The following is a 24,735-nucleotide window of genomic DNA, read 5'->3' on the forward strand; positions in this document are numbered from 1 at the left end:
TCTTTCCCTTGAACTTACAGACAGTTTACACTTAAGTCAAAACACTCAAGACTATTACAAGCATATTAAGGTGAAGTATGTTACTTAACATTATCATCTGAATAATTCTAAAAGTATAAGTAGCTGCTAGAGGAGTTGAACTCAGACCTTTTGGCCTCTGCACCCACTTTTGAAAAAGATTATGGTCTCATTGATTTTCTTTCCATCTGCTGACCTTGTGAAGTGTGACCCCACCATCTCTCAGTGACAACAGCATTAAACACACTTTCTTTGCCACGCATTATTCTGTGTTAAACTTCCAACAAGTCAAGATTTACACTTATCTGAAGAACTGAAATAATTCAAGTGGGTTTAACTATATGGATATCAGTAGAGAGTTTGAACTTAAGAAAAATAAACAACAGTAAAAAAGTAGACAAACATAAAATGCACATATATATAAAAGTAAGATAAAACAATTTTGAAGGGAATCTCAGCAAGGTTTTATAGTGCAAACAACACAAGCTCTTCTTTCATAATTTACATGCAACTCCAGAGCTCTTTTAATAAAGCTATTTATTCATATAGTGAATAGATGATAATCTTTTCTTCTATATGCATGTGGGGTGGTGGACTTTATAAATACTATGCATAATGTATGTACAAACCATCAATCTGACATCACACCAATTCATTTTAGACCAATATATTTGCATTAAATTATGTCACAGTCACAAATAAATTGTTATTCACAAATAGTGTCACTTAAATGTTGTTCTACACTGACTTAACAGGAAATTTATATTACAATACATTACTTCTGGGAAAACAATGTATTAACTGACACCGACCACTATAAAAATGAATTTATATTACTTCAGTTTTCCTGCTACAAAATAATGAAAGTGCATGTAAACAGAGTATTTTTATTATTATTATACTCTTTGAAAGTCATGCACAGTATTACTATGCTCTGTGGTAAAAGTTATGTGCAGGAATATGCAGGGTTATACTGGGAGAAATTGTTTTGTTGTAATCAAAAGGGCAGCAGATCAGCAGCAAACTTACAGCCTTTCTCTCAAAGCAGATGCTCATTTTCAGGAGATGGTGACAGTTAATCTCTCCCACTGTTTAAACGTTACAAGAAACTAAAATGGTCCACCTTTCCATTGGCTTTTTCTGAAGGATTTGCCATTTTTACTTTACGCTTTACTACAACTGAAGACTAAGTTTTAAATAGAAGCAAATTTTATATATTAAAAAGGAAAAACAAAACCAGAACTCCTGTTGCTAGTCTTTACCATAAGAGCATTTACACAATATGTGGTGACAAAAATTACCTCTTTGGAAATCATTCAAGTTGGACTATTTGCAGCAAAGAACAAAATACTATTGAATGTTACTGAGAAAAAAAAAAAGATTTTATATTGAGTCTTGTCTGGTGCACGTTTCACTGGGCATTCCTTTTCCAGCCCCAGTGTCCCTGGAGCTGTAGGTTTCCTGGCTCTCCAAACTCCAGCCTTACCCTAATGGAAGCTTGGTGCTGAGGCTGAGGTCCCCATCACCATGGGTGGCCCAGACTCCAATGGATGTGGAGGCAGCAATGTTGATGCCTTGCCTTGATCCCTTGGGCATTCCTTTTGCAGATCCAGTGCCCCTGGAGCTGAAGGCTTTCTGGCTCCCTGAACCCTAACCCTAACTCTATGAAAGCCTGGAGCTGAGGTACTTCCGGGGATGGTGATTCCACTACTTCTGTGGCCAGCTTGTTCCAATATCCAAATGCACAAGTTCTGGTGGTGCTAAATTTGGGCGCTTGGACACCTAAGGCAGAATTTGTTTAAAGACTTTTCACATCAAGTGCTGACTTCAGTACACCTCATTCCTGGGATTTGGAAATGTTTCTCAATTTCAGGATGAAGTAACATCACATACAAGCTTTACAACTTTCTGAAAGTATGCAATTCAATATTTGGAGACTGCTTTCAGCTAGCACATGGCTTAGGAACACAGAAACTTGTGGGGCCACGTGCAAGCCCTCATTCCACCACAAAAACTGCTAAAAGAGCCACTAATTCTGGCCTACATGCAAGCATCATTATGTTGAACACAGCATTTCAACAAAATAACTGTATACGCAGTATCACTTTTTTAGCTATAACATTTCTAATATAGGTACCTAATGGAAATGAAAGTAGGAAGTTGTTTGAGCCAGGGTAAATAATTCTGCATTTCAGGGCCAATTTTTCCTTAGCTATTCATATAAAACCCAGCTTGCATTTCTAGTCTCCACAATATCTTAAAACAGCTTACTTCACTCATCATTTGTTCAGTGTAAGCTTAAAATAAATCTGTGCTAATATTTAAAAATTTTTTTTATTTTAAATATTTTTTTTTCTTTCTCACAAATCAGCTTTTCTGATGCCTTTCACAAAAAGTGCTCACATGTCCTGCAAGCACTTTTTCTCTCTCAATGACATGCCAATAGCAAAACTTGCTTACCATCTGAAAAAAAGAATGGAGGTTATTTTCACAAGATGTAGGACAGGTAAGTTATTCCAGGCTCCTTTCATCAATGATAGTAGGTTGGTTATACTCTGTTTCAGTTCACTATTGCTAAAGACAAAAATTCCTCCTGTATTTGACTATCTTGACACTAAATTTTGTCAATGTTTATGACATGTATATAACTAGTGTCTCATTTATAGCAAGAACTGAGGTCAATACCTTTAGCAGTGACATTTACGGACAACTTCGCATTGAAATTTTTATCTCTTAGTCATGGGGTTCTCTTTGCTAAGAGCAACTATTTGCCAACTTTTCCCCCATTAGGATTAGCATACCTGGTTCCCTTGACATCTATGCATGTGTCACTCAGCTATGTGAGTTATACATTTTTTGAGAGAGTTTTCCATTTCAAACAATCTTTGCAGCCCTGCTTTGCTGTAATGGACATAGTTTATTAACCTTTTCTCCCAGGTGGGCTGTTTTTGCAACTTTTAAAGTGCTACCAGTAAAGATTTATGTCCATGTTTTTTTCAAAGCTCCTTGAAGCATTGTTTTTTTACTTTGATCAAAGCGTATTTTCTTCTTTCCTCCATCATTTTCCTAGGGTGCCAGAACAACTGGGAAGGCAGGAAGGAAGAAGATGCTTCTCATAGCAAATGGGGTTTTTTTGTTTGTTCAGTTCGGTTTTTTGTAAAGGCAACTTACAAAACTTACTACTATCAATCATAGAAGAATACTAAATATCAACTATTGCCATAAAATCCTCCCTCTTGAAGCTGGTGAAAGATATTTCCTCTACACACAGTGTCATAGTCTAACCCCAGCCAGCAACTGGGCTCCACCTAGCCAGTTGCTCACTCCTCCCTCAGCAGCTGGATGGGGGAGAAAAAATGAAGAAAATAACAAGAATAGCAATGATAAAAGAATTAGAATATATGTAACAAATTACGGGCATTGCAATTGCTCACCGCTCACAGGCTGATGCCCAGCTGTTTTCCCAGCAGTGAACCCTGGCCAAGTTTCTCCCCATTCTATAAACTGAACATGATGTTCCATGGTATGGAATGTCCCTTTGGCCTGTTTAGGTCAGTACGCCGGCTGCATCCCCTCCCAGCCTCTTGTGCCCCTCCAGCCTTCTCGCTGGCAGGACATGAGAGGCTGAAAAGCCCTCAACTTAGTATAAACACTACTTAGGAACAGCTAAAATATCAGTGTGCTATCAACATCATTATCATCCTAAATCCAAACCTCAGTGTTGTACCAGTTACTAGGAAGAAAATTAACTCTATCCCAGCTGATGTCAGGACACACATCTAGACAGTATACAAAGCATTTCACTCTTTCTCTTTTTTTTTTGTCTTCTAATTATAACATTTCCTCTTCCTCTGCAGTTCCCCAGAGTGGCAAGCCTGTTGGAGTTTCTCCAGGAGCACGAGTAATGATTGGACAGCTGATGTATTAACCCTGCATCATAGCTCTCAATATCTCTGCATGGAGCTGAATGAGCCCCTGAAAGATCAGGGGACATCATTTGTGTCCAATGAGCACGTGCTTTGGCCCAGACCAAAGTTCTGGTATACTTCGAGCCCCAAAATGGATACTTCTCCTAATCCAAGTGATCCTTTTCAATTAGTTGTTTACCTACTGTTCAATGACACACTCACTTACTGGTTATAAAATCACCATTGAACACTTTGAGCTTCACAATTTGCTTTCTCTATAGCTGCTCTCTCAGGGCTAAAGTCACTACTCCTGTTAATCCACTGCCTTTTGCATCTGTTTCCAATTAAAAATTAAGGAAGCATTTATCTGCTTTAATCCCATTCATCCACTGCTTTTACAAAGGGTCCCCCTGCGTTGGCAGTGCTCTGGTCAACAGGCAGCTCCAAGAACATGTGCATGCTGATGATTCATGCTAAGTGATAAATTCACTGCTGGTTTTTGTACTTTGTCTCAAAGTGCCAAACATGGTCTTTGCCCAGCATGTATGCAGCCACAGGTTGCATGAGCCTTCCTCTACTTCCTTTATCAAATGCTTCAAACATTGTCCATCTTCTGTACAAGCCAGGAAAAGCAGAGTCCCTGTCATAGCACAGATAATGCCAAGTGCCTGTGTACTCAGAAGAGCTTTCTTCCAAACCTTAGTAGCTGTGTGGTTTCTCCCCAAAGCAAAAGATGTTGTTTCACTTTTAAAAGACTCACAAATTTCCCTGTTTTCATTGTCTTTTTGCAAAGTTTGTTTATCAGTGTCTCATTCAGGGGTTTTATTTTTACACGGAATACAACTTTCTGGAAGTACTAAAACATACTTTTAAGATTAATTCCATCTTCTGGTGCTAAACAGAAATACTGAAACTACCAAGTATTCAGATCTAGCTCTGGTCAGAAGAAAGACTGTTTTCAGACTGTCTTGATATTCCTGGGCTTTACTCTTTTGCAGATATTGATTTACAAGCTATTAAAACCTTCCTCGTTTGTCAGCCACAGCTCAAGAGATCTGAAGCACAGCTTTTGAATCTTACCTCATTCTTCTACTAATTGTTTCATGAGTTAATTCTGCTCCAGGTATCATATGCAACTCAGTTACCACTCAGCACTCTGACAGGTCCAGCCATTTCTGAAAGACCCCCAGCCCAGCTGTACAGCCTTACATAAATGTGAACCTATGTGAAAGACAACCAGAGATCCTCCCTGTCTCACAGAAGAGCTTCATAAAAATCTAAAGTCCTCTGCTTTTAGGAAATCCTAGAAGTTCAGGAAAGTGTAAAGCTCCTGGCAGAAGGAAAGAAATGACCTGAAAGACGCAGTGAGATGAAGGGAAAGGTTAAAACAAAACAACAACTGAAGATACGAAAGGGGCAGCTTGGAAGCATGGGAAAGTATGAGGAAAAACAGAAAATGAGGGCAAGATGGTAGAGAGGAAGAGAGACAAGAAAACATGAGGTAGGCATCTCTAACTCCAACAGTCTATAAAGTTTTTGCTTGTTTAGCAGTACCTTGTGAAAAAAAGCAGCATTGTAAAGAATCCCACCCTTCAGAAAAGCTTACAAAAATTTAATTATCAGTTGTAATCTGGAGTTTTCAAAATTTCTATTTATGAAAAATATAAAACATAGGGCGGTTTCAGATAATCATAATCAGGGCTATTTCTAACTAATGTTATTTGCGAAAATGTAGGACAACACCCTATTTCTTCTACTTTCCTTCTCCAAAATGAATCACTGATAATGCCTCCATGATCTAATTAAAATCATGGTTACTCTAAAACCTGCAAAAACCATGAAGACAATGCAGCTTCATCTGACCATGTGTTAAATGTAGGGCACAGAATCACATACATAATTGGACCTCTCATCTTCTTAGTCCAAGTCCTGCTTTAAGCTGCAAACTCTGCTTGGAAATAGTTTCAGATACTTGATCACTCGGACTGGAACTAAATTAGCATTGTACACATAAGCAGTCAGCTACGGGATTTAGTTTACTGTTGCTGTGAGAGCTCAAGGAAAGACTCAGGTGTGAACCTCTCAGTATTGTACATTGTCTGCAAGCCCAGTAGTTTGTAGTCATGGCAAGACATAGACTTCCAATCAATCAGTAACACAAAATTAAAATCTGATTCTAATCCCAATAGTTTCACAGAGTCAAGCCCACAGGAGGCTATTTTCAGGTCACAAGCATTATTACCACCAGCACACCTAAATATAGGTACCTTTTAAAATTTATCAGTCCCTCTGTGAAAACAACATCTGTTTCAAACAGTTTACCTTGGCAACTTTAGTTCACTGGGTGAGGCTTCTTCTACACTACACCACTTGTGACACCAAAGCCAATTCAACTCAAGTTCACTGACAGTATGCTGGTGTGCTAGCTTGAGACCAAAACCTGCCTTGTGTGCACCATCTTCCAAGAAAAATCAACAACAAAACCAGGAGACAAAGTATAAAAATGCATTTGACTCTGCCCCTGACAAGTACGGACACAGTGACCATCTGCCATCTCCACACATCTAGCAAGGCAAAGGCCATTGGAAACCATAATCTCTCTTGAAAATCCAGTTAAAAGGAAAAGAAATCCATTTTCCATGAACTTAACAATATCACTACTACTCTTTTAACCTCAAGGAAAATAGCAACCATACATATCTACAATGTAAACACAAACACAGAAGTAATTCATCATTAATTATGTTTAAAATAAATAAAAAATTAATTTGAATTCCATGAAATATTCTAATTCTGTACTTGTCAGTAAATCTTCATATGATGCATCTGTGTCTATAGTTTTCTGCAGCTCATATTCTCATATTCTACCTATGTAATAAATTGTTCTCTCTTTATTGCAACAGTAAATATATTCCTCTTCTATTTCTCATCAAATTGAAAATATATGGAAAAACAGCACTACCAGACACTAACACTGACTGTTATATAAAGCTATATTTCCCATTCATTTATTTTGCAGGCAAGTAAACACATTACTTTTTTCAATTTTACCTTTTTATTTATCTACAGTCTTATATTAGTCCAAGTATTCTCTTTTTGTTACCTATGGAAGTATCTATTTTCATTTTGCTGTTGTCAGTACTTTCACAAAATCTAAACATAAGAAAAAGAAACTGAAACTGCTTTTTGCTACAACATTTTAAATATTATTAAGGAAAAATATCGATTTTTATTTTCATATCCTTGATACTAAGATTCATAGCCCAGCCTCTGAATGGATCACCATTAACATGTCTAAATCTATTCTTTATTTTTTCACAGCTGAGGTAAATTCAACTGTCTTGTCAATGAAACTTTGCTGAAAGCATTTTAAAGAAGAATGTTCAAATATCTGAAGTTGGAAGGGACCCATAAGAATCATTGAGTCTAATTCTCAAGTTGTCAAAATAATACTTTAATTTGATTGTGGGCTTTCAAATAGTTAGCAGATACTATATTCTGTGACCTGCAACATAAATTACTGCTCAAATATATTTGCTGTAGAGGTTTTAAATCTTGAATAAAGTCTTTAACCACTGAACTCAATATTTAAATATGATTTACAGAATTAATTTTCAAATACCACACCTAATACTGTGAAGAAGTCTAACACCAGCATGTGTTTCTCATCACCTGCATTAACACATTTTTTGAATGACTGGGAAGCCATCCTCCTTTTTCTGGTGAGAGAGAGAGAGAGAGATCCAGTTTGACTTGTGCTGCATGGACGGTTTTAGCTACATATGCAGGGTGACAGCTATAACACCTTCATAGCTACCATTTGGGGGCTAATTAATACATTAATAGAAAAGAACTTCCATCCTTCGGGATACATATTGTAACACACAAAGTAATTTCCTTCCACCTGCCTAGACTGGACTTGGATGTAATTTCCATAAGAGCATTTAACATACCATCTTCATCTGTCTGGATAATGGTTTCCTCGCTTTCCTTCCTCCCTTCTGGGTTGGTTAAGATCATTTTGAGGCTGACATTTGTGTAGGGAGGCAAACGATCCACAACGTGCTGAGGTGCTTTGGGGTCCATGTCCAAGCAATCTGCTTTGCTCTCATTGTGTCCACAGAAGTAGTGGTAGCATATAGTGACATTGAAAGTATGGCAACGAGTGATGTTGTAGCCCAGAGATTCCCAATCCACGGCGATGTGTCTGGCCTGTATCTCAGCAATCTTCAGTGTTTTTGGTGTTCTCATAGGTTCTAGAAAACAGAGCATAATGAAGAAAACACTGTTAACATTCTTCATCCTTGCACTGAACTGTAGCTGGTAGATGTGAATGTAAAAGTAAAGGAAGCACCTAACAAACAGGAAAATATCATCCTTTGCACAGGTACCCTGGAGGAAAAAAAGCTGCCAGTCTTTAATTTTTTTTACTTCATTCCTCTCTGTCCTCTCTTTGCAGGCTTTATTCAGTGATGGAGACTTAGCAACAGTGAGAAAAAGAATTGTTAATTATCAGTGGAGCAATTCAAAGCAATTGAGAATACAGGCAACAGATGCAAGAAGAGTGACCAAAAGGCCACCCAGCTGTCACTGCTGGCTTCCCTTCCTGATTTTCCCCCTTGCCCTTTTCCTTTTTTTTTACCTGTGTAAATTAGATAATACATCATAATGGTAAAGAGTGAACATATAATACATTATGATTTATCATGCCACCAAGCAATACTGTATACTAATTATACAAATTACCTTACTAAACTAGCAGTTACAAAAATGATGCAGATATTAATTAGTGTTTATTATTTGAGTAATGAAGCTATTCATTCAAGCAAAACCCCTCAGAAACGGCACAAAAAGTGCTTTTGGATATTCCCATTGCATCCTGATTCCTTCAAATCCCTAAAACCATGATTGGACATTACTATGAGCAGGTAACCTCTGACCTGCTCCCTGAGCTCGGCTGCTCTCCACACTTGTGTTTCCACCAGCAGGGTACATGATGCTCCCCAAGTGGTCATCAGTCTTTCACTGTCTCTCTATTCATTCCTCATGCAAGGCTAACTTTTATCATTGAACTTAATTAAAATGATTACACAATGAAAATTATGACTGTATATACTAGATCTTCACTGAAAATACACCATGCTTCCTCACCAGAGAAAATAAAGCCTGTTGTTGATACAGCTTCAGCCTTGTGTCCTTTCTGGTTTAAGGTCAAAACAGTCAAGATTGTTGAAGGAAGTGAAGTATACGATTTCTCTTTCTGAGCATAAACTTTGTAACTAGCTTATATGAGTTCCAGTGAGGCAAAAACCAGCCAAAAGCACAGATGGTATATTGAAATAAGGAAACGTGAATCAGTCTAATCTATTCAGCATGCAGTTTGCCAGACAAACTGCAAACATTTAGTTTCAAACATCAAAACAACTGAATTCTAAATATAACATAAAGGTATTCCTAGTAACAGGATGAGTGTTAAGGATTAAAAATTACACCTATTTGTTTCCATGATCTATCCTTTTCTTTCTTCATTTTGAACAAGCACATATATTAACTTTGCCCTTAAATACTGATTCATCATATATACAGTGAAAAATACAAATTAGTAAGTTGACTTCCTGGACAGTAGCTGTCTGAACACACTGTGTACTCTAATAATAGAGATTTGAAACTGAAAGATAGCATTGAAAAGGTCCTTGAGAGATAAGAGACTTGAAGAGAAGGAGAAAAAACAGGGCCTTATAGAGGAAACAATAGCTGGGGCATTAGCAAGTACAGAGAGGTGTGAGGCAGTCATGGAAAAAAAAAAATAGCAATGTAGTAGATCTACTGAAGGAGCTGGCAAGGGTCTTCAAGGAATTAGTATTCACTTGGCTACTTCAAGCATTTGGGAAAAAACTGAACACACTCAAGTGCCATGGAGGAAGAGAACTGTTAAGACAAATACATACATACATACATATATATATATATATAAATACATACAGATATGTATAATCAGCCTTTTTCTCACATGAATGACAGTGCAAAACTTACTTATACACACCCTGATTTAGAGTTTGAGGCCTAAAAGAGTAAACATATCATTCACCAAGGAAATGTGTTATAGGCTAAGTTTTCCTTCTGAAATGGAATGATTTTTCTCATTTTAATAATTTCCTCTTTGTTCCTAATCCAGTTTGTGCCTCCAACCACTCCCACTAGAGATGGAATTCAAACCTGAATTCAAAATTTTTTGGAATTAACACAACATAACACCTGGCGTCTGACCATGAAGTCTGAAACTATTAGTGTTTGAGGCTGACTAATCAGTAACAGAAAATCCGCACCATTTTCATCTTGCATCTCTCATGACAAGACTTAAACTGCATTTACACTATGCTGCACAGCACTTTCAAGAGAGAAGAAAAATAAAAGCTTTGTTAATCTTAAAGAAAAATTATTTTACAATTCTATGCAAATTTTACAAATGTGTCACAGCATCAGAGGAGATACTGAAAAGCATCCTTTATTCACCTGTCAAAAAGGAAAGAATGAAAGACAGAGTGTGATCTCACTTTCTCACAACTATTCCCTTCTTTGGCAGAAATTAAACAACTTCTGCAATATTGAGATGGTAATTAAAGTCTGCAGAGTCTCTCAACAGCTTTAGTAAACTCTGCCAACTGTCCCACTGCTCCTAAAACGATGCTTTAAAAACACAATTTCACTCTTTCTTCTGGGCAATGTTCATCTTGGGAATCTCTAGAGGTAAAGACCAATTGTTTTAAACTACCACACCACAAAGTCTCCATCTGTAACACCTCAGTAGAAAGCAATCTTCGAATAATTACTTTTCTCAGATAAAACGCTATTGAATTTTTGAGTAGGCTTCCCAAAGATCTCAACCATCTCATTAAGAACAGCTTTGATCTTGATGGGAGAAAAATTGTTCATCTCTTTTTTTTTCCATTTCCCCATCACAATTTAGGGTTTGCATTTCACTGGAACATTTCTTTAACCCTATTGGGATTTAATTTCAATTTATGAATTACCTTCTGATCTCTTGACGCTCTTTGAGTACTGCTAATCCAAATAATTCAATTCACATCTTGTCTTCCCAGTTATTTTCCCATCTTTCCTCTCTAAGTCACATCTAGAACTTTTATCCAAAATACATGGACTTTCAAGCACATGAGTTCACACTTCTCTGTTTCATTACCCATGTCAAAGTGGCAGCCTATGACAAAGAGGGAAGAAATAAGATGCTCTCAAAATACCTGTTCAATCCTTAACCTGTCTGCTGGAGTTTCAATAATAATGTCAGAAGGCACTTAATATTTTTCAAACATTAATTTACCAATTACCCCTGTGAGACACGTAAGTGGTGTTAAATCTTTTCTGTGAAGAGAAAGAGGTACAACAAAGGTCAATGGCTTATTCAAAGCTACTAAGTGAATTACTGCCAGGGGCACAAGAACACTGAATGGTTCCCAGCTCCCAGGTCACTGGTGGCCATCAGACACCTAGTCGCAGCAATTCAGAGAGATCCTTTATAATGTACATGCCAGTGCTTCTACCCAAATTCTAACTCCAATCCTACACTCTAGTCTTTTTTTAAAAAGAGGTTTGGTAGGCTTTTCTTAAGGTTTTCTTAGAACAAGTTTGAAAAAGCATAACAGTGCCCAGACATCAACTGAATATCTGAGCACGAGGACATGCTATTTGAAAAACAACAATTTGGCTTGTTCTTTTAGAAAGATTTCTTGATTGAGAGCTTCACATTTGAATGAAACAGCTTTTTTTGTTGTTGTTTTGCATTAAATCTTGTATTTAAATTTTAAATTTTTGGGGAGAAGATATTCATAATTTATTTTTTTCAAGCCTTTTTCTCCATCGGATAAAATGCTGGAGGGAGTCCTTTGTGGTGACAGCAGAAAGTATGCAGGACTTCTGTTGTTGCAGGAAATTCAATATCCTGTGACTGCGTCAAGCTCTTAGACATGAACATCCTGACTGGCAGAGTTAGATCTTCAAACAGGAACCCAGCAACAAGGCATATGGAGGATTTGGTGGTGGTGGTGGCAGGGTTGACCTTTAGATTCTTGTGAACATCACTAATGATGACAAGCTCCCTTCTGCCAGACCTTGCCTGCCCATGGGCTGCTGCTATGACCTCCACCCCACTTCCACTTCTATTTATGGCCAGCCTCTCTCTCTGCCCTTTGCTTCTAATACCTGGCATTACCCATCTCTGTTATCTCCCTCCTCTTCGCCTCTGCTTTCTGTCTTGGCACACAAATACTACCAAGTGCTTGCTGACTCAGATCTATTGTCCAATCTGACTGTTTTTAGCCTCGTTGAACCAATTAAAAACAGAAGCATTGGGAGAATATCAAAAGAACAGAAAAACCAGAATAATAAGAGATCTCTACATTTGTACAGATTACTAAATCCTCAGTCCTTATCCAGAAACCATGTAAAATACATGCATGTGCCACTCAATCACAACAATTTCTGGATCAAGAAGATTTAACCCAACCTTATGGGGTAAAATAAAGAACATTTTAGTAATTCTCCAAAGGTTAACAATTGAGGGATATATGGCAAAAGAGACAGAACCTGTTGACCCCATACAACCTCTCAACTGCAGGATGATTTAATAAGACACTCCAGATAACAGATAAAATGAAATTCAATTTCTTTGTGCTTTATAAGCAACATGTGATATGACAGGTCAATATCAAGCCTCTTTGTAGAGATTATCTTCACTTACACAGAGATGGGAGTGAAAACAAAAGCCTTCACAGCTGCCAAAGCAGCAAGGTGAGAGCACGCATTTCCTCAGAACCTATTTTTAATGATAATACTTATTAGCCTACTGTCAATCAGAGAGAAGCAGATGTCCCAAAAGCTGTGAAAAAAACCCCATACAATGAGGCTAGCAAAGTGTGACATGTGCTGTGCTTTTGCTGCCTTTCCTCAGAAATCCTAAATATTGACTGCAAGACAGTTTAATTTCCATGTACCTGGCAGAGGTGGGAGAATTAGATCTTCTGACAAGAAACCAGAATGCACATTTGTTCACATGAAATGAAAAACAGACAAATTTTAAAGCACAAGCATTTCAGATAAAGATAGTGCTTCTCAAAAACCAGCATATCCTGTCTACACACTGTCTATGCATTCAATTCTTTAATTTGGGTTGCTGTTTGGATCCTTCCTCCCCCTTGAACTCTTTCTAGTCTGTCATTATACGGAGGAGCTGACTTCCAATTTCTGCTTTAACTACATTGACTGAAATTCATATCAAGTTTAAGAGTAACCCAGGTAGCCTTCATTGGTGACACAGGAGGTGAAAACAAACTGGACTTGGAAGGCGTGATAATGCACAAATTTGTGTACTTGAGGGAACTGCAGAGAGATGTGGGGCTTATGTTAAATATAAACTCTCACATAGAAAAGCAAATGTATGACCACTATTTAAAAAGTACAGGTAATAACCCCATAACTTAAAGCACAGTGTTTCTCAAAGAGGCTCCTTTGATTGTCTTGCCTTTTAAAACAAAAACTACATAGAAAAAAATAAGTCTTTATATTTCTGTTAATATTCTCAGTCTGAACAGCCACTGGAATTTCACAGACTTTTCTTTTACAAGAGCATAAATCTCCTTGTCCTGTGTCTTCTCCTGACCTTTCCAGGGTAACTCCTTGCTTGGCATGTGGGAAATAAAGGAGGATTATTCTAAGATGTCACTGTGGTTGTTGCTGCTTTCTTGGTTCATGCGAGGTCCTACAAAAACAAAATGTTCCCAAAAGTTACAGTCCTGTTGCTATAAAGAACTCTTCTGAAAGACCCCTGATAAGAAGCTGGAAGAAAGGTAAGAGTGAAGAAAGCCAAAGGAAGCACAGCCCAAAGCTGTCAGAAGCGCAGTAAGAAAACTGCAAAGGTTTCTTGGTTGCTTATTTCATCTGCATTACTCTCAGTTATTTTGCTATTAGTGAATAATGAATCAAGCATAAAGGTTTTTTATATAGATACTAAGTTCCTCAGATCATGAACTTAGTTAGGACTGCTGAATACAGAAGTGTATGACTCATTAAAAAGGACCAAGCTAGAATTAAACTTTTCAAGAGACAGCCACAGTCTAAGACCTATACACATCAACTGTGATTACTTCTGTACTTTTGGGGGTGACATGCTATTGTCAAAGGAGCAAACTGTAATTAAGTCATGTTATGAACAAAGCTAACAAAAATCCCTGGATAAGGTGAGCTGTATTAGTATATCCATGATGAAGCTCCTGTGTTCCAAGGATTATTAACCTACAAATCCAAAAGAATTTAGTTCAGATTAATTCCCAATAACTCCATTATTTAACAATATGATGATATTACAGGAAGATCCTTCAGACATCCCAAAAATGCCATGCATTTCAGTCTGTCTTTATGACCAGCCTGTCTTTATGACAGAATAATTCTTGCCAATTCTATTCAAGTTTCTTGTCTGTAACTGGTAGATTTTTTACCATTTCCAAGTAGAGTTAAAGACAGCTTTAAAGTAAAGGCATTAATCAATTATCAGCATCGGCCCCAATTCTTTAACAGCTACATAGTGATAGCTCATGAACTACTTATCTTCAGTCAGGGACTCTCTTTTACCTACTAAATGTGTATTCCAAGCCAAAAGCACACCACATTACATTACCAACTGGATCGATATGTCCTTCTCATATGTTATTGGAATAAAATATTACTCCACTGTTGGAGTACCTGAACTCCCTCATTCTCAGAATCTACAAAAACCAGGACACCTGCCATGTAGGTAAATGCAAACTGGAAAGTCTAATTGAGGTACTTGGTGGTAGGGTTTTTGTTTGGTTGGGTTGGTTTGTTTTGGAGTTTTTGTTTTTAGTGTTGGTTTGATTTATTTTTAATCTTGTTTCATGTCAGCAGTTAAGAGGCCTGATTTTAGGTGGCCACATTTGAAAACTCAAGCCTTCAACCTTTTTAAACCTAGAAGCATTGAGAAATAGTGAAGACCAAAGGAACAAAAGCTAAATGAAGTTGACAGAAGTAGTGCAATTTGAAGTCTTCTCTGCAGTCTGACAAGAAAGAAAATATTAACAGGTACATATTCCCACAATAAAAATCATAGGGATTGCTGTGCACCTCCCTTCTCAAATGTGTGACACATACAGAATACAAAACAAATATGGATGCAAACAAAAAGAATGAACTTCTTATGCATTAGTATATCCATCTGTTTGCCATGTGAAATATGAACCCAGAATAAATGAAACTATGGTATTTATACTGTGTTAACACTACCGATTTATTTTGGCGCAAACAAAGGCTATAATGCTACTGCATGAAAATCTATGAGTTTTTATCTTTTCACTTCATCTAGTGACTGATTTATTAGACCAGCTTACAAATTTCTTATTGACCACATACCTCAGGGAGCTGAAAAAAGCATTTGAATTATTACATAGATAATCAGCTCTACTACACTAGTTCCAGTAGCAACAAGGGGATATTCAATATATCTTAGGACGTATTTTTTGGATGCAAAATACAGTTCTCCCTGCATCCTAGGTGTAGTGAACAGATAACTATAACTGCGCCACCGACAATTATTTGCCCATTTTGTCTTGATAGTACGTTTATTCTGTTGCCTCCAACATGATTAACAGTTTATGCATCCGTAGCATGTAATCAATAGCTGCAAAGTCTTGTATTAGCTTGAGAGATTAGACATCCCTTGATAATAAATTCTATTGATTTCTCCAGTTTAGCTTAGCTGCAAAAATCCACTTTTTTTTTCTTTTTAAATCTGAGTTTAAATCAAAAGGAACTATATGATCTAGCAAAGGAGGGGAAAAGCTGGCATGACCTCTTTAATCTCATTCCTCCAAATGAACAAAACCTATCTAGTGGTGTAAAACACAAATCAGCATGTCAACAAGCATCCGACTGCAAGAGTAAACACAGGGGAAGCCTGACATTACAAAATGCCTAGGAAGCCTGTTCAAGACTACAGTTGTGCAGTTTAATTCTGTAAAGTCATTTACAAAACTATTAGGGATAGGAAAAAAAGTGAACCTTTGACTTTAAATATTAGTGGCCTGGTTATGTTAAAGCAGAATGGAAGATATCATCTAAAACAATAACAATTATAAAGAATATGTAGTGTGCATTTACACACACATGTATACACTTTTTACCCACCTTAACAGTGAACCTAACTATTCAATGCTATGAAGAAAGCATTTACAAACATTTATTTGAACATAAATCACCATTATTGCTTAGGTGATATATTGTTCATTTCTCTCTAATACACATTCATAAACATGTTTTTATGGTTTTGTTTACAAACTATATATTTGGGAGCTGAGGATGTAATGATTATTAAGCAAAATGACTAAGTTGGAGTAGTGTGAATAAGCTAAACAAGAATTTTCTATGGGTATCATTAATGCTTCAATTCCTTTCTCGTGTATATAAAACTTTCAGTCCTGCAAGTTAGGAAGCATAAATATCATCACATGAAATAAATGAAAAAATGTAGAATGCAGTCTATAATAAATAAATCGTAAGCACAGTACAAAGTGCAGACTAAGTGCAGATGTAGACTGTGAAAAAAGGCCACATTCACTTCTGATAACTAAGAATTGAAAATTGCAGGCAGTACTTTTGATATCCACTTAAAACCTGTACATACATATATGTGTGTGCATGTACACTGATAGACCTGTGCAGATATGTTCACTTCCCCACATGCAGATAAAACATCCATCAAAATTCATCCTGTCTGTCGCCACACACCTACTGAAATTGTCTCAATAAGATTTTCTTCTGTTTCCCTTTTGCTCCATTTGGCTCCTGCTGCCCCTGGGGCCTCAGTTGAAACCACCCACCCTCCATCCCACTGCCTGCAACACACAAAGCCTTGAATTTCTGCCTTGGTCACAGCCTACGAACTAACACATCCAATGTTGTGTTTGTATGGCAAAACCCAATAACAACTGTGTGTTGCACCTTATTCTAGCCCCTTTCACAAAATAAATAACACAAAACTACATATCACACAATATATATGTTGCCTAGTGACAGATATCTTTATATAATGCATATGATAAACCTTGGATGAAACACAGATTCATTAAGTGGTTTAAAACCAGACGTGACACTGTATCATACAATGTCTCTGCTGTATGTATTTTGTCCCATCAGTGAAACAATACAGGTAATTTATTTTCAAACGTTGAATGACCAAACCTGTAGCTGTACAGAAGAGTTTTCTCTAAGCAGTTGGAAATTTATTTAACAAATTGTCTTAATTTTCTTCATTGGTTCATACAAATTTAAGAACACAAACTGATAGTACAAGCAAGCTCGTTTTCTTCAGGCAAAAGAAATACAGAAGCAAAGAATTCCTCTAACATTAAAATCTTGAATAAGATCAGAAACCATTTTCAATGGTATGTAGAATTCTTAAAATGCTGGTAAGCAGACAAGGGGAAAATGATATTCTAAGGTGGATAATTGTTAACTATGAAATTTTACCATTTTTGAATTTCAATGAAATTTTCTTACTTAAGTCACACAGTCACCTGCCAAAGTTTGACTAAACATGAATAAGAAAACTCCTCAATCCATTGGTCAATCACCACTGCCAAGTGATTATCACAATCTAATACTTGTACCTGCATGAATAATCTTCTTAACACCTTAATTTGATATTTCTTTACAGATATTTTAAACAACTTTCTGTGCATTTTAGGTATTCCAATTTCAATTCAACTGTTCCTTGATGTGATGCACCTGTGAGAAAAAATTGCATTCCTGTGTCAGCAGGCAAAGCTCTGCCTATGAATTGTTAATGGAATGGTCATGAAATTTTCTTTAGAATGTACAGCCCTAAATTGATAATTTCCAGAGAGGAACTTTTTCTTTTTCTGAAAAGTTCTTCAAAACTTTGTTTTCAAAAAGAAAAGGATGATATGGAATATTTGTTTTTGATATTGATTTGCTGTCTGGACAAAATTGATATGGTATCAACTCTCTTTCCTAATACCATGTGGCTGCAAAATTTGCAAGGCTATTTTAGGAAATCGGACCTAATCCTGCAAAACTTTTGTTCCTGGAGCTCCCTCAGCATAAGCAGGGCTCTGCAGAAGTGAGCTCCCAAGCTCCTCTTAGCCACTGTGAAAGAAGGTCCTTGCAAAAAGAACACAAAAGCAACAAAAAAGCCTTGTTGAGAGGCACTAGCAAGCTGGGAAAGTGTTTTCTAAAATAGGCCATGAAATTCAAATAATACTTTTCCATTTAGCTGCATAAAATACTCTCAAGAAATTGCCCTGCTGCTTCACTTTCAGCCATCTAGTGTTCTGCCAAGCTATTCTTTCCTGTCTAAGCAGAAACTTGAAAAACATAAAATAATTCACCTACAGTAAAAGAAGGTAATGTATTTTAGAAACAATTTTCTCTTCGCAAACTTGGTCTGAACTCTTCTGGTTTATTCCATGATCCCAGAGACATAAAACTGTTCACGAAAAATGATCCTAGAGTATTTTCTGTCGACAGTAAAACTGGATGAGTGACAACAGGAAAAGGTGGCAAATCCAGCAAACGAAAAACAATCCTAGATGCTGTGGATAATAACTTATCCTCCTTTCAAAATCAGTTGTTTTTATAAAAATTTATTAATTAATGAGCAAACAATTTTACTTTATAAAGAACTGATGGTGCTTCTAAATGCAAAGCAAACAAACCTACTTTTCACTCACATGCATATGTAAAGTATAAGCTCTTTGCTTGCAGGAATCATCAACTTTTATTATGTGCTTTCTTGTTCTAGATACCCATCTAGAGAGCTATCTAGTTCAAGCTGTCAATCATATTCAATAATTTTACCACATTGTGGCTTTCAAAAAGATATTGTGCTAGAACAGTTGTCTTGGCTTCGCTGTTAGCGCAAAGCAAGTGCCAATGTGCTACCCCGACCAGCTCTGCTGCAGCAGTCACCCAAGAGAGTGTCAATCACGCCTGCTGAGTAAGTGGAGCATTAAATTATTTTTTTATGCCTGTGTTGTACATGCTGAATCACTGTCATCATACCCTCACAACAGAATGCAAAGAAGGAAAAGCAGCCAATTAGTCAAGTCAAGGCCACACAGGCGAATGCGGTATTAATTTGGAAGTGCAGGCTAATTGCTGGACACCAGCATTATGTCACTTAAATCAGATTTATTGCTGAGTCTAATAAATGTTTAAAAATAAATAGAAGAACAATCCCTTTGTCCCACCTTATTACTGAAAGACTTAAAAATTCTCCTGGGTGTCTGCAGACTTTTTTTTTTTTGGCACCCCATCTTGCTGCTAACCTTTTGGAGATCAACACAAAGAGCACACATCCAATCTACTACCATCCCCTCTTGTCACCAGAATCAAGCCACTAGCTCATAGCCTTAATCAACAATCATGATAATTTGCAGAATTAAGAATCTACAGTAGAATGCCTAAAAATATAAAATTCTTCAGAATTGTTTTGAAGGCTTTTATATACTAGCAGTGGAGTTTTCTTTTTAATTTACATTCCAAATCTATCTAATTATTGACAACTTCTGCACTACTTTTTGAGCTAATTTTATTCGTACCCGTATCCATTAATACCAGCTTGTAATGCCAGCCTTATTCTCCAGCTGGCCATATTCTCCATAACCACCTTCTCCCCCTCTCCTTGATTTGAACCTTGAAGTTATGGCAGCTCTTGCCTTCCAAATTTCACTTGCTACTTTAATATTTACACAAAATTACAGTATTACTATTAACTTGAGCTGTAACAAGGGCATGTGCTGACAGTCAAAAAAACCAACCACCAAAACCCCCCAAGCACATTTGCTTTTCCCAGCAACTCTTCACTTGTTGCTTTTGACTTGGCTATCTGGAAGGCAGATTAAATTACAGTATCATAGAAAATTCAGCATGGGGGGGACCTCTGAAGGTCATATAACACCATCGCCTCCTCAAAGCAATTGTATCAGATTGCTCAGGAACTTGTCCAGTCTATTTCTGGATATTCCCAACAACATAAATTCTACACCTCTCAGGAATAGTCATGGCAGATACATAGGAGATATAAATGTGACTTCAAGGCTTGATCTGATTTCCAAATATATGGTGAAAAGCAAAGAATTCCCTAAGAAAGAACAAGATTTTTTTTTTTTGTCTTGCTTCACGGCATCTGGCACTGATCTCTGTTAGATGGCAAGGCTCTTCACTCAAATTTCACCAAGCTTCGCTTTGTTTGACATGCAACTTTGCAGTTCACAGATACCAGAAGCATTTTTTCCTATTAAAAATACTATTTTTAACTGAAGTATTTAAGACAAATGTGCAAAATAAAGTTGAACGGAAGAATTCAGGTCTCGTCTTTGCAAACCATGTGAATGTGGCACTTTGGGCTGTGGTTTTTATGGTAGACTTTTATGGTAGACAGTGTTAGGTTTATGGTTGGACTCAAGGATCTTAAAGCTCTTTTTCAACCTAAATGATTCTATGATTTTATACTAGAGAACAAGACTGAGAAATTCACTGTACTTTAATCTGCATATTTTACACCACTATTTAAAGATACTTGGCAAGGGGCAGACATCTAAACAAAATGGGTTGGGGTTGTCCTGTTTAATAAACCTTAGGTTGTCATACATATCTACTAGAAATTTGTTGATGAGTGTTTTGTTTCATTTGTTTAGAGGGTTTGGGTCAGATTTTACTTCTATTGAACATTATAATAAAACCCAAGATCAGAAGTCAATCATCATAAGTGTTCAGTGATGCATCTAAGTACATTGCCTTTACTTCTTAATGAAATTATAGAAAAGAGAAAAGGCCAATAGTTATATGAATGTACATGGCATAGAGGCCCATTTTAACACCTAGAAAAAAATCAGGTATGTCGGAGTCATGGAAGAAACTGGCTAGCTAGTATAGTTTTGCAAGCTGTGCTGACTGCAATCACCAGTATGATTAATGAAATTTATGCTTTCAGTCTTTTCCCACTACTACCATGGTAGTGCAGTGCTTTTTCAACATTACAACAAAGTGACTAATCTGTATTAGTTGGTTTTGAGCAAAGGCTTTATACAGAGACTGAAGAGAGAAACAGAATATATGATTTTCACAGCTAAGCATCTAAATCAAGCCATTTACTGGGAGGGTGAACTAGTTTATTTAATAGTGAAATCTATCTGCCATGGGGTATTTTTGCCATGGCTGCAAGACTGGCTTATCCAAGTGACACATAGTCTGCAGGAAAGGAGACCATATACTCTGAAAAGAGAGAATTTCAAGCACAAATTCTGAATGGTTTCAGAGGAAAAAGTCACCACAGCCATAGGAATTTCCAAGCAAAGAATGTAATCCATGCTCTACTTGAAGCTTGGCTCCTCAGGAATGCATCCCTCAAGAAACAGTTCCAGTAGGCATTCAACCCAAAGGACAACAGACTGCTTGTCTTCTTTTGGACACAAACACTACTGCCTAATTAAGCAGTGTGTATAAAATGAAGTTTCCTTCAGTCGCTGGGGAGTTTGGCAAGTGTGTTTTTTTTCAAGCTGCTCTCCATTTAAATTCAGATATTTTGTTTCTTGACACAAAGATTCTCAAGGAAATTTATTTGAAATGTCTGGTTGATTTCTTTGTTGTTGCTGGCTCTGAAACCTCATTCTTGCTCAGCTGTTTTGATCAGGCCATGACTGAGTAGCTTGCTAGGAAAACTGCTATCTGTCTTAGAAAAGATCTACAATACTCTGAGTTGGTTTTAATTGTTTTTAGCAAGATTAATAGATCCTACCTAAATATAAAATATTGGAAGAGGAAGTTATGTATAGATTCATAAGAAATTAATTTAAATTATATAGTCCACAAAAAAAACCAGCTTTGTCATTAATAGAACTGGTTGGAAAAAAAGTTTTATGCAACCTACTGTTTTACAAGCTTCATTATAATAATCAGCATTTGGCATTTGAGAAGGACATTTAATAAAGCCAAAAGATACCAGATTATATTGACAGCAAAATGATACTGACTCTTTGCAAAAGTAAGTAAAGCTGTAAAATTTTTGTTATCCTCATTTCCGTCTGAGTATGAAAATCCAACAACTTTCATTTCCTTACCTTCCTTGAAAAAAGACAAGGGGATGAGAAACCACTTTAATGATACTGTTATGAAGTAAAAACAAATGATGGAGCTGTAGCTATGATTACAATTATGACTCTGCTTTGGCATCACACGACTGATAATATCCCAGCCTTACGTGGCTCGTGTTACTGCTTGAGTTCAATTTCCTTCAGCTAATGTATTTGGGTTCCATAATATGCCTCTTTGGTGAAACCAATAACTGAATCCTGTGGTAGTTCCTCAGGGAGTTATAATTTATGGCAATTGTCTGTTCCCACCACTTTTCTCAGTAATTTGTTCCAATGATTAATAGCTCCACTGTTAAAGACAAATAATTGTGCCTTACTTCTAATTTAAATGAGCCTGATCTCAGCATGCAGCCATTTGAGGTTCTTACATTTTACCTCCTCTAGAGGAAAGAGGTCTTTTGTACCCATAGTATTATTCCCCATACAAATACTGTATAATTACCTCCTTCTCTCTGATAGACATATATGATTGAGATCTTTAAGTCACCTTTTTCAATACAACATCTTAAGCCCTGACTCTCTTTGTGGTCCTTTTCTCCATTCCTCCCAAATCTGCATTTGTGTGTTGAAAGCATGGACACTAGATGTGCATTCAGTTATCAATACTGGTCATACTCAGAAAATCACATCTTTCCTCCTAGCTCTGACCCTGCTTTTTTGTCATTTTGTCACCACTACACAAAGAACTTTTGGTGACTGCTGGGCTCCATCCCCCAAAACTCTTTTTGTGTTTCTGTACTACTTCTTCCAAATGCATGTATTTATTTACATTCCTGTGTAGACAGTAAACTATACTATCTATTCTGTCTCTAAACTATCAGAGGAGGCAAAAAGGTAAAAATGAAGCTTCAAATGCAAATCTCAAAGCAAGTACAAAATTCTACAAGTATAACATCATAAATTTATAGTGAGCTATCTTGCCTTTGCAGATTCTCTCTTCACAGCTCAAAATTTTGATTGGATTTTGGAATCAAAAGATGCAAGAAAATTAGAGATAAATACAACTTTATCTGCAAACATATTTACTAATTCACTTTTCTCATCACTCAAAATAAAGACTATGTATACACACATTAGTCTGAATTAAAATATGACAATTATTTCATATTATCAGCTGCAGAGAAAAAGAAAACAGAACCAGAAAAGAATGCCAATACAGGGAGAAAGAGGGTTATGCCTTCTCCCTGTATAAACACCTCAAGAAATGCAGTCATGCTTGACTGCAAAATACAATGATACAATTTTTTCTTAAAGACCAGTGCCTTGCTGAAAGTCACTGAAGATTCCCCAAGGAGAACTTGAATTAGTCAGAGGCCAAACATAAAGACACCTCTCTGAAACCTAATCCTCTTGCCCATTTAAAATGCTCCTGCAGCTTCTGGTCAGAAAAACACACCACTGGGGTTGCACTGTCAGTTTTACTTGTTTTTCTTTAGTGTTTTCAACAAATAATTCAAATACCTGAACAAGTATCAACACAACTAAAATAAAAGCAGATAACCTTCTCCTTCTGCCACTCAATGTCAGATTGTTCCTCCCCTTCCGAAATACTATCTTCTGGCATTAGCAACATAAGGATGTATAAAAAACACGTAGGCATTCGAAATTTTAGTGTTACTTCTGTCAATTTATATGAAAGTTGATTGCTTTTCCACTGTCCTTTCAAGATGTTCCTGTACAGACACAGATTTAGGTACAAGAATGATGCCTGTGTCTTTTCAGTCTTAGGATGAGCCTGAAAGCATAGCACATTTGTTGACACTGGTACCCCTTCAAAAAGGCAAAGTCGTTCATAAATTAGCTACAAAGAAAAATTTAAGCAGTAAGTAATAAGAGCAAAGCAAGCATTTGTATGTTATCTGGATAAAATAAAAAAAAATTTCTTCATTCAGGAAACTTTTTTACTAGAGTTTTTGTCTGTCACAGAACAAGAACTCCTCAAGGTCTCTCTTGACAGATCTGACAGCTCACCAAGGTCTCCAGCAGGCTTTATGAACTGACATCTCTTTGCTTTCTCCATAGACACTCCTCTTCCCCCATCCCACCTGGCTCCCTTAGACCTTTAAACTCCAAACCACTCTATTTGAAAGCCTCAGGTGTGTTGGATACTCCTGCCACAGCTTGGAAAAATATTTTCCTGCTCTTTGTTTGATCTAACAATGTCATCGGCAACTCCAAATTCAGATACAGCAACATCAGATACTTGATTCCAGCACCCAGGAAAAAACACAAGATATTTTGCATTTTATTACTGGCAAACAAGAGATCCAAAACTAGGGCACTCACTCTGAACATAAAAGTGTCACAAAATGTGTTTATAGTCTTCAAATCAGAAAAGCATTTTAAAAGTCCGGATTAACCTTCTCTACACCAGTGCCAGAACCTGTACTACCTGCTGTTTTTCCTGGGCTTTGACCTAAATGGGGCATCTCTGAAGAGCTCAGGTTTTGTATGGACAAAAACAGATGGGATGCAACACCACCAAAGTTACAACTGGGCTGCCAGCTTCCCATTTCCCTCTCCCACCTCTCTTCCACATCATATCAAGTCACACTAACAGAGAGGAAACATCTTAGGTTCAGACAAACTTCGGCCTATGCTGTGTGAAGGAGGGG

At 37.0% G+C, this 24,735-nt stretch overlaps 1 protein-coding gene across 19 annotated transcripts in view; it reads right to left on the reverse strand.

Annotated features, from left to right (window-relative positions):
• The window catches only part of PTPRK (protein tyrosine phosphatase, receptor type K), a 388,760-nt gene that overhangs the window by 88,925 nt on the left and 275,100 nt on the right, over positions 1-24,735 (reverse strand). For all 19 annotated transcript variants that reach the window (XM_017739562.1, XM_017739558.1, XM_017739564.1 and 16 more), the window contains exon 8: positions 7,880-8,182. In XM_017739562.1, coding sequence (XP_017595051.1) covers positions 7,880-8,182 — 303 coding nt within the window. The remainder of the gene's footprint in view (positions 1-7,879; positions 8,183-24,735) is intronic.

Source organism: Corvus brachyrhynchos, unplaced genomic scaffold (genome assembly GCF_000691975.1).
Source record: "Corvus brachyrhynchos isolate BGI_N302 unplaced genomic scaffold, ASM69197v1 scaffold14, whole genome shotgun sequence".
In the NCBI taxonomy this organism is placed as follows: Eukaryota; Metazoa; Chordata; class Aves; order Passeriformes; family Corvidae; genus Corvus; species Corvus brachyrhynchos.